This window comes from Falco cherrug, chromosome 4 (genome assembly GCF_023634085.1).
Source record: "Falco cherrug isolate bFalChe1 chromosome 4, bFalChe1.pri, whole genome shotgun sequence".
Lineage (NCBI taxonomy): Eukaryota > Metazoa > Chordata > Aves > Falconiformes > Falconidae > Falco > Falco cherrug.
The window spans coordinates 33,666,361-33,678,503 of record NC_073700.1 but is presented as its reverse complement, the minus strand read 5'-3'; the positions used below and the strand labels follow the sequence as shown (position 1 = coordinate 33,678,503).

The 12,143-nt window shown below is 39.4% G+C and overlaps 1 protein-coding gene across 1 annotated transcript; it reads left to right on the top strand.

The window, feature by feature from the left end:
• Nucleotides 1–33: 33 nt before the first annotated feature.
• On the top strand, nt 34–12,136 carry LOC102048436 (cytochrome b-c1 complex subunit 2, mitochondrial). Its single transcript, XM_055707365.1, has 14 exons — nt 34–192; nt 1,669–1,761; nt 1,884–2,033; nt 3,248–3,312; nt 4,296–4,352; nt 4,694–4,818; nt 6,259–6,356; nt 6,773–6,830; nt 6,996–7,091; nt 7,988–8,187; nt 8,451–8,531; nt 9,073–9,149; nt 10,881–11,034; nt 11,890–12,136. The coding sequence occupies exons 1-14, from the start codon at nt 157–159 to the stop codon at nt 11,971–11,973; spliced, it is 1,374 nt and encodes a 457-aa protein (XP_055563340.1). The 5' UTR covers nt 34–156; the 3' UTR covers nt 11,974–12,136.
• The last annotated feature ends 7 nt before the right edge of the window (nt 12,137–12,143 follow it).

The following is a 12,143-nucleotide window of genomic DNA, read 5'->3' as shown; positions in this document are numbered from 1 at the left end:
AAGGCGTGACGCTCAGCGCGAGCAGTAGAGACAGGCCATTTGCTCGCATTTGCTCGTTAGAAAGTCAGCGCGGCGCGGGGCGTGCCGGGAAGGCAGAGTCTTCCCGCGGGACAGCCATCTTCTCCTGGCGGGGGCTGAGCGGAGGGGCGCGGAAAGATGAAGGGGTTCCCGGTGGTCGCGCGTTCTCTCTCGGTGAGAGCGACCTGGTGGCGTCGTGCGCGGCGGGGGGGAGAAGTGCGCGGCGGTGACACAGTGGTCGTCCGGGCCCCGGCGGCTGCTAGGGGGCCTGACTGCAGGCAGCCCAGGGGCGGGCGTGAGGGGGCCGCGTTCCTCTCCACGGGGCCGTCAGCGAGGGCCGCGGGCGGAGTCCGAGGCAGCGGGTTCGTTCTGGTCGGCCGGCCGGGTGGCGGAGCGGCGCGGCGGGCCTGAAGGTCAGGCAGGCCGCGGGCCGGGCCGGAGCGGCCTGTGCTCAGGCTGCGGCCCGAGGGCGGGGGGCGCCGCGGGGGCTGCAGCCGGGGCCTCCCCCGAGAGCCGCCCGTGTGGCTGGAGGCGTGGGGGCGGTCTCTGGGGGGGCCTCTCGGCGGCTTGCGGCGCGGTGGTGCCCTTGGGAAGCGGCTGCGGCTTGTCCCGGCGGCGGGGGGGCAGGGAGCTCGTTCTGCTGCACAGAGGCTGGTGGAGCTGGCGGGCAGCGGGGGTGTAAGTGCTGTTGGGTCTGTGCTGCAAACGGCTCGGGTAGGGTGGTAAAGGGCTTCTAGGCCACAGTGTACTTGTGAGCCAATTTTAGACACGCACTAGTAATTAATAAATAAGTAGGCTTAGAGGTTAAAATGAGGCGTCGAGCCAAATTTGTGGTGGGAGAAGAAAGGAGTTTTTCCTAGACTCATTCATCTAACGGAGTCTGTGCCAAAGCAACGGGCATTAGGTCATTAGTATCCCTACAACTGAGTGCAGCGGCGTTTGTCACTCAGTTTTTACTTTGAGATGTATGAGAATTAAGTTATTTTTTCAACGTGAAGAGTAATAAATAGCTTATGTTACAAGTATAAAAAAGCTTCCAAAAAGGCTGGAAGGGAGTAGCATTTCAGATTCGAAGTCAATAGTCTTGTCATTTCTGTTGCCAGCTACTGAAGGGAAGGCTCGTGCAGTGTTCACCCCTGCAATTTGAAGACTTCTGGCTATTACTCTACAGTTTAAGGTCTTGCATATGTGTCCTCCTTGTATGCAGCAGTCAGCGTGGGTAGGTTGGTGTTCTGAGAGGTAGCTTTTCAGGAGCTGAACCGCCTACACCCAATAAGTTAGGAAGTTGGCTCCAAAGTTGTGTTCTGTATGTGGGTTGCTGTAGCTGTTTGTGCAGTTAATTGCCATGCAGTGGTCCTAGAGTCAATATATAATCAATAGAGATTCTCACTGCATAACAGCAAAGCTGTGGGGGAGATTTCTTAGAGTGCTGTTTCTTGAACTTCCACAGACCTTATGTAAGTCATTGCACAGGTTCCAACAGTGATGTAAAACGTGATCAGAGGAATTACAAGGGAATCACTGTTTTTATTCTGGGGCTTGAAGTCATCCACTGTATTTCTACTTTAAAATTAGTTCCTTTTTCAGTATATAATGGAACACGTGATGAACTAATTCAAGAAATCCATTCTCTTATGCTTTCTCTTCTAGAAGAGACTTTACTCACTTAAAGTAGCTCCTAAAGTTACAACCTCAGCAACTGCAGAACGAGTGAAATTATCTCTAGAGTCTGAGGATCTTGAGGTCAGTATGAATAGTGGTATTTTTTATTTTCTCCTTTTTATTTTTTTTAAAGCTCAGTCAAAGCAGAACTATGACAGTACTTCAGTGGATGACTAAACCAATATTTTTTCTTTTTAAAACAGATCACAAAATTACCAAATGGCTTAATTATTGCGTCTCTGGAAAACTTTTCTCCAGCTTCAAGAATTGGTGTGTTTATTAAAGCAGGCAGCAGATACGAAACTGCTAGTAACTTGGGAACTGCTCACTTGCTTCGTCTTGCATCTAATTTGGTAGGTGTTTATTCTCTTTGTTATTATATTGGTGGTGGATGAAATAGTGGAAGGTTTATGATTGCAAAAATAAACCATATTGTAAAAATTAATGTAAGGGATCTTATAAAGTGGAAAACGATGTATTTTGATTCTTGGTTACCTGCTTCAAGTGCAGGAGAAATGACATTACTTGCTGGAAGACAGGAAGCAATATCTATTTAGAATTATGCTCTCTGGTGGTTTCTTAAACTATGTTTACAATATATCTGTGTCAAGCTATGCATGTAACTTATTTAAGCTGCATTAAAAGTTAATTTGGGTGGCTGATACAAACTCAATTTTTTGTGTGTGTAATGCTTCTGAATAGTTTTTCTTGCTACTGCTATCAAGATACTTTAAGCTCCTTGTTTTCCTGTTCTGTGTCTAGCTTCAATTATACAAGATGCTGTGGGGGCACATGTATATCAGCAGGTTCAAAACAGAATTGGTCAAGTTCATTGATAGCAGGTCCTTAAACAGTTGTTACTGGGAATAACTCCTGTAGGTACTTCAGGAATACCATTAAATGGGTTGTGGGACGTTGTATTTCAACAGCTGCTTCTGTTGCCTCTGTTAGGTACAGAACACTGGGCTAGAGATCCTGTGGGCTTGACCCACTGTGGCCATTCTCCTGGTCCCTGTTTATCTTCATGGCTGGCTGGCTGTTGCTGCAGGTGTAAACACGACCTCTTTCACACACCAGCCAGGCTGTGACAATTAGAGCTACACAGCATCACTGACATGTCTTTGACTGCTGTTGTGTGGGTTCAATCCACATCAGTTTCAAGCAGACAAAAAAAACCCCAACATCCCAGCTGCTTATTATCACTTTTCCAACTGCCACCCGAAGTTACTTTCCCCAGACAGCTGTCAGCGTAATAGTATGTGTAGGCATTCCTTGCCCTGGTTTTGACAAGCTTATCTAATTCAAAGAATGCTATTAAATGCAAACCTGGATCATTCTAGAGTGGGGCTGAGGAGCAAATATGTGAGTAATTATGGTGGAAAATCAGAGATGATAGAAATGATTGGGAGTAGGGATGTAGTAAGCTGGCTCAACTCTTCAAAATGGCTTCCATATAAATGAATAAACAGATACTGTTCCAATGTTGCCTGAGCAATGAACAACATCAGGAAAATCTGTTCTTAAAATAGTTTAAATTCTAAGTTGCTTTTTTTTGTTGTTGTGATAGACTACTAAAGGAGCATCTTCTTTCCGGATTACTCGTGGCATTGAAGCTGTTGGGGGCAGCCTAAGGTTTGTAACCACATGTAATCTGTCTTGGTAAGATGCAAACAAGCTATATGACTAAAGGAAATTTAAAACAATAAGCATAACACGTGGGTCGTAGCTCAGTGTGGTAATGGTACTTGAATGGTGAACGTTGACAAGGAACATCTTTTGTCATTCTGTTGAGGTTCAAGAGTGCACCCATGACTTCTATTTTAAAAACACTTTTCAGTTAACAAAACGTAAATGTCATGTACCTGTAAGAAGTATATTTTGTCCAAAAAGCTTAGTGTTCTTTCTGTCTTTTCAGGCTTTCAGATTAAACTTCCTGAAGTCAGTAGATAATTTTTTTTATTTTTTTTTTTCCTCCATCTTTTGTGAATAGATACCACTCATCATACTGCAATTTGGGGAACGATTCAGACAGTAGTTGGCTTTTGTGATTTGAGAGTTTAAAGCCTAGAAAACAAGCCTAAGAGAAATAAAAGAGGGATCTTGCTGTGCCTGCTTTCTTGCAGTGTATCTTGAAATCATCCAGTAAGACTGTTTTATATAGAATTTGGTTAAAAGCAGTGTCTTTTATAACTTGAGTCTACCCTTTTCTGTTCCTGTTAATCACAAATTTGTTGAAGCAAGTGGAAAAGACCAACTATGCTTTCTGCCCAAAGAGAATAATTTCTAAATTGCCTTGTTTGATACACATATACATTTTTTTTCAGGTTTTGATATTCAGCCTTACTTGTTGTTTTACCTTGAATCATTATGATATCTTAAATTCTGATGGTCACAAGACACTTGTTATTACTTGAATACTTGAGATACGAGTTTTAGTTATGTCTGTTTCTGCTCTGTGTGTATTATAGCTCCTTTAACAGTCCCCTTAAGCAGATTTAATGTTAACCAGATATTCTAGTCCATATCTTGCTGACAGATTTGGTCAATGGGAATATGTATGAAAAGCCATTTCTGTCTTCTCTGCTGAAATGGATTTTATTTTTTTTTTCTTCTAGTGTGTACTCAACAAGAGAGAAAATGACGTACTCTGTTGAATGCCTGCGTGACTATGTGTAGGTATCCAGATGTGCTGTAAATGGAATTACTGCATTCTTTACAAACTGCTCTGTATAGAGACCTGTCATTTTACAGGGTAGGAGTAATGCCTATTTTCATGTCTTCATGATAAATCAGTAAATTACTGTATTAATATTCACCTTCTGTATCATGTTACTGAGCATACGAATGCCACAGAACTGAAGTTGAATTCTCATACTTTGTGTAGCAGTGCTAATAACTACTCCGGCTGGAGTGATTTTGTTGTTAATGTGTTGCTTACAGATTAGTTTGAATTGCTTTCAACTTCAAAAGAAATCCTCTTGTGTTTAATGCCTCTTTAACTTTTTTTATCTAGTGATACAGTAATGGAGTACCTTCTTAATGTCACCACAGCACCAGAGTTCAGACCGTGGGAAGTAACTGATCTTCAGTCACAAATAAAAGTTGACAAAGCAATCGCATTTCAGAATCCTCAAGTTGGTAAGTGTATTTCCTGATCCACTGCATTGGCTTAATGGGAGTTTCTTAAAGTTAAAACCTTGGCAAAAATAGTTTCCCTCTCGCTCTGTCACGTGACCATTTAATTTTTCAGCTTTCCCCTGTTGATAGGTACGGTCTTTCTCTTGTTATGGAAGGGGGTTTTTATAATTACAGAAGTTTTTCCAGCCTGTGCATGACGTTTAGCAAGTAACATGCTGAAGACAGTTTACACTGTTCTCCTTGACAGCTTCCATTTTACCTTTTTAATATTTTTTTTCAGTACAGCCAAAGAATGTGCAAGTCATATTTGCAGCAGCTTGTGTTCTGAAAACAATATTTAGGTATTACTCATGGATGTGGAAACAGTATTCTATAAAAGACCTCTTGAATTCGTATGGTTATTTTGGTATAAAACCCCCAATATGTATTTTCATTACACTGAAAATGGATTCCAGCTTTAGGATCATAAATTTAGGTTTGTGGGTTTAAAAAACAAAAAAGCAGCAAGCAAAGCCTTAGCCAAACCAAGCTTATTGCAGTATATCTTGTGTTATTTAACTGTAGTCAGATATCTGAGTTCACTCAGGTAGTTCTACACAATAAACATAATTTGTACTGTTCTGTGAAGTGTGCTCACCTTCATAACCTGTTAGAAGTGACAACATAATGTTAGGCTTTGGAAAATCTCTGGCTTATATTCAAGTCTTACCATTTTTTAAAATTAGAATCGTGAACAGTCTTTGTTTTAAACTTGTATCAACTACAGGTTGCTTTCATAGTAATTTAGTATTTTCAGTTACGGTTACGTTCAGAAACGGAACTATGAAGAAAGGAATGTCATCTTTTCTTCTGAGGAGAGAGTATTAACAAATACAAGGAGAATATAAAACTAGGAATGAGTAGAATGCTATTGGATGCAAGAAAAATCTAATGAGCAGGGAACTGAAGACACTAGCATCCTTCATCTAAATAGGGAGACAGATGAAACATCTTACAAAGCTACGAATGGTATTATAAACAGCCTGTTCTTTCTCAAGCTCAAGAACAAGGGGTGCTGACAGTGAAGATGGTGCTTCTGAAACTAAAAGGATGTTGGGGTTTGTTGTTGTTTTCTACTACTCCCCTTCCTCCAAACACTTATTTTATTTATAGCTTGCTGTTGAGGCCAAAAAGTGTTGAGTTTAGGCCAGTTGTTAGATTTTTGATTTATTTTTTTTTAACAAGTTACGAAAGAATGGAAGCCCTCAGGCTAGATTCTGCTGCACGAGAATTTGGATGACATGTCCATGTGTATTGGATTATTCCAGACCTGCTTTTGTGAAACTTGGGGTCCTCAGTGGACCACAGCTCTGTTTCACTTGGGTAACATTGTTTCATTCATAATCTTCATTAAAAGTGCTCTTATGTTAATCCTCATGGGTGAAACTCTGTTCCTCTTAGGAGTGCTGGAAAACTTGCATGCTGCAGCTTACAAGAATGTTCTGGCAAACCCCTTATATTGTCCAGATTACAGAATTGGAAAAATTACTTCTGAGCAGGTAGGATTATTTGTGTTGTGTTATAAATCCATTTTCAGTTTCTTTATCAAGGGTAGATGATGACACTTGTGAGAGAAAATTAATTTAGTAAATATAGTCAGATTTACTACCATATTAGACTGGTGTTAAAATAATTTATTTCTGTGCAACTTTTAGTATTGGGTACAGAACTTGCATTCATATTTAGGGAGGTGGTTTTCTGTGTCAGTGGCTGTCTGTTGATACTAAGGCTGTCAATGAAATGCAGATGTTCTTTAGCTGTCACTGGAGAATGCATGAAATGCTATTGTATAGACTATTCCTTTTGGAAGCAGCAGAGTTTGCTGCATTAAGAAGTATAAGGGGGGATGTCAGAAACATGCTTGCCATTTTTGTTCTTTATATAAAATACCCTAAATGTGAATTTACTGTTGCAGCTTCACCATTTTGTACAGAACAATTTCACAAGTGCGAGAATGGCTCTTGTAGGAATAGGTATGTATGTTCCTTAACGGACACTGCAATGCATAAGGGAAAACTACTGTACAAATTTGAGCTCTCTGTATAAGTAAAATGTTACGATATTCTTGAAAAACTTTTCTATAACTGCTGTAGTTTTTCAATGCCATTACATGACTTGGAATAACTATTACGTTGCAGGTGTAAAGCACTCTGACTTAAAGCAAGTTGCAGAGCACTTTCTAAATATCCGAGGTGGAGCTGGTATTTCTAGTGCAAAGGCTGTTTATCGAGGGGGTAAGTATGTTTCTTGTATCTGTTCTGAATGACTGATGTTCTGTTTATTATAAATGTAGTAGTATTCAAAATTGCAACCAAAAGCTCTGTAGTTGTACTAAATGCGGTACATGGGAAGTTGACAGTTCAGAGGCATCTCCCATCAAAGCGGAGGATTATTCCCCACCATGGAAAGTTCTGGGATAAAACTGAACCCGTATCTCCAGCAAAACTACCTGCAAGGTCATTTATTCCATAAAGTGAAAAACAAGCAGGCTTATAGTTTCTCTTGGCATTTTTGGGAAGATTGCTTTAAGTGTAGATTAAGGACTGTCTAGAAGAGGTGGTAGGCTTTCTTTTTAGGGAAGATCTTTGGAATGTTTTAAGGCTTTCATAAAAGACAAAGCAATGCTTAGCTCTTTCAAGAGAAAGCAGTATCTTGTACTAATACCAGTTCTTTAGTTGGAGTATTGGATCATTCTGTAGACACATGCAGGGGAAAAAATAAGTTTCCAACATTTAATATTCGACTGGAATAACTTCGGTTTCTATAAAACAGGATAAATATTATTATGAACAGAAGGTACGCTATTTTTCTGGATATTTGTTATCTGGAGACTCATTGAGTTTTATAATCTCATACTATGTACGGTTTAGGATCAGGTTCAAATAAGGCGTAGTAAGGTACTGGGTTTGTGCTTGCAAGAAAATGTGTAAATGTAAAATACTTTTTAAATGACCTACAGTTTACTAACATCTTATTGCTGTCTTCCTGAGTGGACATGCAATAACTTCAAACCCTGGCTTCTCTGTCATGAAACTAAGTCCTGGCTAGAAATGTTTGCTTTCCATATCTCTGAATGTACAGTGGTTTCCAACCGTTCACTGTATTACCTTTTATTCTGTTGTATTTTTAGGAGAAATCAGAGAACAGAATGGTGATAGCCTTGTCCATGCTGCTGTTGTAACAGAAGGAGCTGCTGTTGGGAGTGCAGAAGCGGATGCGTTCAGTGTTCTTCAGCATGTTTTAGGTGCTGGGCCCCTTATCAAGAGGGGAAGCAATGTTACCAGCAAATTGTCTCAGGGTATTGCTAAAGCAACTACCCAGCCATTTGATGTAAGTTCAAAGGGTTACTGTACTCTGATACTTTAAGTAAAATGCGTATTATCCTTTGAGAGGTTACTATCTCTAGCTAGAATCTTAATTAGTTCATTCTTGCACAAGTTAGAGTATTTCAGAGAAGCCTTCCAATGTGATCTTTCCTCTGCCCAGGTGGAGTTTAGCTTCCTATTTTAGATCCTAATAGTAATTATTTTCTTATGCTTGATGCCGAGTTGTTCTGATCCTTGAAACAATTGACGATAACATTTGTTTTGTAGGCTTCCGCATTTAATGTTAATTACTCTGATTCTGGCCTCTTTGGGATTTATACCATATCCCAGGCTCCAAATGCTGGGGAGGTGAGTTGCCGATTAGAACTTAAGCATTAACAACCCTCAGACTAGTGTGTTGATTTGAAATAGCGGCTGATTAATTTTTAAAAAAGTCAATTCATCTAAAAAAAAAATCAATCTGGTTTCTTGTATAAGAATGGTGCATGTTGACTTGCTTTCTGGGAAGTACAAATACCTAATATGAGCTACAGCTAGTAAAATACCTTGAATTGCTGACTGTAATTGCTGATTTACAAGTGTAAGCTTAAATATATTATGAGGAATGAGCTGGGTCTTGAAGCTGGCAGAACTGAATACTCTCATGAAAAACGGTGAGACCATACAAATTAATTTGGTGTTGCAGTTTAAATCCACGCTGGGTTTTGTGTCTCACTCGCGCATTTATTAGAGTGCTTTTAGTTTTGTTATAAGGCTGTTCAGAGTTGAGTTAAGGCAGACAATGCTAACATTACCAGCTGCTCTTCCCTGAAGTTTCTAAGATGTCAGATAATAGAAATAACATGTTGATAATGTGGGAGGAAGTCTTAAATGATTTCATTTTCCTCAGGTCATTAAAGCTGCTTTGAACCAGATAAAGGCAGTTGCTCAGGGTGGCATCACCAATGACGATGTCATAAAGGCAAAGTAAGTACATGAAGAACCATCTTGTGTGTTATAAAGAGAAATTTCTTAACGTGTAGCTGTGTCAAACACTTAAGACAAGCTCTACTGTACAGAATAATCGTTGTCCTGTAATTATTTCCATGGGTTCGCTGCATTAAAACTGAAGCACTGTCAGTACTCTTTTTCCACCCTCACCCCCACCCCCCCCCAAGCTATACTGATTCTCTGCTAGTGGTATTTCCTCATAAAAAGTTGTTAGATAAATGTCAATGTTTTCTGAAAACTGTTTCTATGTAAGAAACAGGCAAGTGTCAGCAGATGCTGTCATTTTAACCATACTCTGTAATATTAAGATTTATTTAAATTGGAATCCTAAATTGCATTATTTAGGTAATTCCCTTTTACAGTCACATTGCAGTAATTCTCAAAACAATTATATTAAGCAATCTTCTGCGTCTTCAAAGAATAGTAGCAATGAGGGTGTGTGAGTGTAAAGCACTGAATTAGTGATGTTACATCCAAGTGCTCAAAATACATGCCCCTAGGAATGTCTGAGATGAGGGAACATTAGAGATGCAGTCATGCCAACGAAGTTTTAGAGTTTCTAGTTTATAGAGGATTGTGCATATTAGTTAGGGCTTGATCTCCGTGTAGTGTTAAACTGTGCTGAGCCTCTAAAACTGTAGTTGTGCAATACAACAATACAGTATAGATTCTTTCAAGTAGCAAAATAAAAGTATTGTTTGTTGCATGTATAAAATATTTACAAGACTCCACATAAAGCCTATTCACATAAGATGTGATAACCCAGACATGTTTGGTTTGGCCTACTAGTAGCTAAATGGTGAATTTTATACCTTTACCTTTGGCATTATTAGTTGTTTGTTGGGGTTGTTTTGTTTTAGGGTAGTTTTTATTTAATTTTTTGGTAATGAAGCTGCCTAATGTTAGGGAGTTACACACAGTGCAGTGGCCTTCCCCCCCCTCCCCCCTCCAGTTTCCCTTCTGGAATGGCTTCACATATTTTCTATATTGCTCTTTTTTCTTTAGTGACCAAAAAAAAAACCCCAAACCCAATAACGAAATCCAGGGTCAGTGATATTTGCAGAGCCTTTCAATTCAGTCAAAAATACCAAGCTACTTATTCTATTGGAATATTTTCTGCCATTTTGTCTTTTAAAAAGTACCAGGAGAACTAGCTTATAAAAATAAGATCTTTACATGTAGCAGTGAGGCTGCGTGAAGCAGAAAAAACAGAATGGACTTGCTGTCTTTTAACAGAACATGGAACTATTGCACAAGGAGCCTAACCGTTTACATTCATTGCTGCCTTGTTGCTTACAACAAAATAGCTCTGCATACATCTGTTCTTGATGAGAAACTGGAATCTATTGTAAACCTAATTTTTAAACTTGGTAAGATTAGTTCGTCTAATTCCTGGGGTACCTGCACTGGTCACTTTGAACAGAAACAAATTCTGAGCTAAAGATCTTCTGACTCTGTGTGGTGGTGGATTGTTCCAAGGCATTAGGTGTTCAAGTTTCCCTGTCATTTTCATGGTTGGACTATTTGTGGTGCCTGTTTCCCAACTACAAGAACCCTTCCATTCTTAGAAAGGAAAACCTTTCAAAAAGGAGAGGAATCTTGAAAACTTAAAAAGCACCAAAAACTCATTGCACATATGGGGGCAGTGAGGCAGGTAATAACAGGACTTATATGCTCACTCATCCTTAATGCTTTGTTTGATGGCAGAAATCAGCTGAAAGCTGCCTATTTGATGTCAGTGGAGACTGCAGAAGGGTTACTGAATGAAATTGGCTCAGAGTCATTGGTTTCTGGCACACACACATCGCCATCTGTTGTTGCTCAAAAAATCGACTCTGTAGCCACTGCTGATGTTGTGAATGTAAGTATATGTCAGCATCTACAGGTGTTCCTTAATCACTGGGTAAGTGTTTTTTATACAAAACTGTTGCTCATTTGTGTGTGTTTACAAACACACACATACACTATCCTTAAAAAAAAGAAAAAAAAAAAAAGCACCTCATTAACAAATCCCAGCTGGCTATCTTTTGATGTCTGTCTGTCTTTTTTAACAGAAGACCCTTTAATCCAATACACTGTAAAACTAGTGTAGCTGGGAGTATGTGAAATTCTCATCTGCTTCACTTAAATTTACCAAAACTGCCAACTAGTGTTCATGAAAAACTTGATATTTAGTTCCAGCACGGACACTTACGTGTCAAGGCTTTTAGGATTCCTGAGTCTGGAATATTTGATGTACTTAATAAAACAATTGGGCATTCAATGATAAATTGAATTTATCTATCTATTTGAGATTATCTTGCTGCTTGTACTTGAAGCAAACTTCATACAGAAATCCATCAGAAAGAGAAATTCTAAGATAGAAAACTTGGTTTTTCAGTCAGCATTAATTTATGTTGCGGTAGCAGTTAGCAATAGCTTTAGTAGTAAAGAGAGATCTTACGTAATTATTCTCGGAATGACTGTTTTCAAAGACCTTAAGCCTTTTATATCCAACTGTCACTGTCTTTCTGCCACTCTTGTTTAGATTATAAAGCAATAAGAAGCCAAATTAGAACCAAGTAAGTTTAGACAGCAAAAGGAAAATTGTGTACTTGTTGCTGTACTATAGTAGTGTTGGGATTTGTTGTTTAATAACTTGAAGTTGAGGCTACAGGCAGCAAGATGAACTGTTGTATCATATTTCTTGATATCCATCTTTATGATTTATTTTCAGGCTGCAAAGAAGTTTGTCAATGGGAAGAAATCAATGGCAGCTAGCGGGGATTTGGGGAATACTCCTTTTCTTGATGAGCTGTAAAAACCAAACTGGGATGTGGATTCAAGATGGACCTGAGCTCAAGTCACCTACGTTCTAAATAAATTACTACTAACTTGTTATTTATGAGTTAATTTCTTTGAGAAAATTAATCTGGAATATTTGTGGGCTTGCACTCATCAAATAAAGTGCTGAGCTCATACAATGTGTGT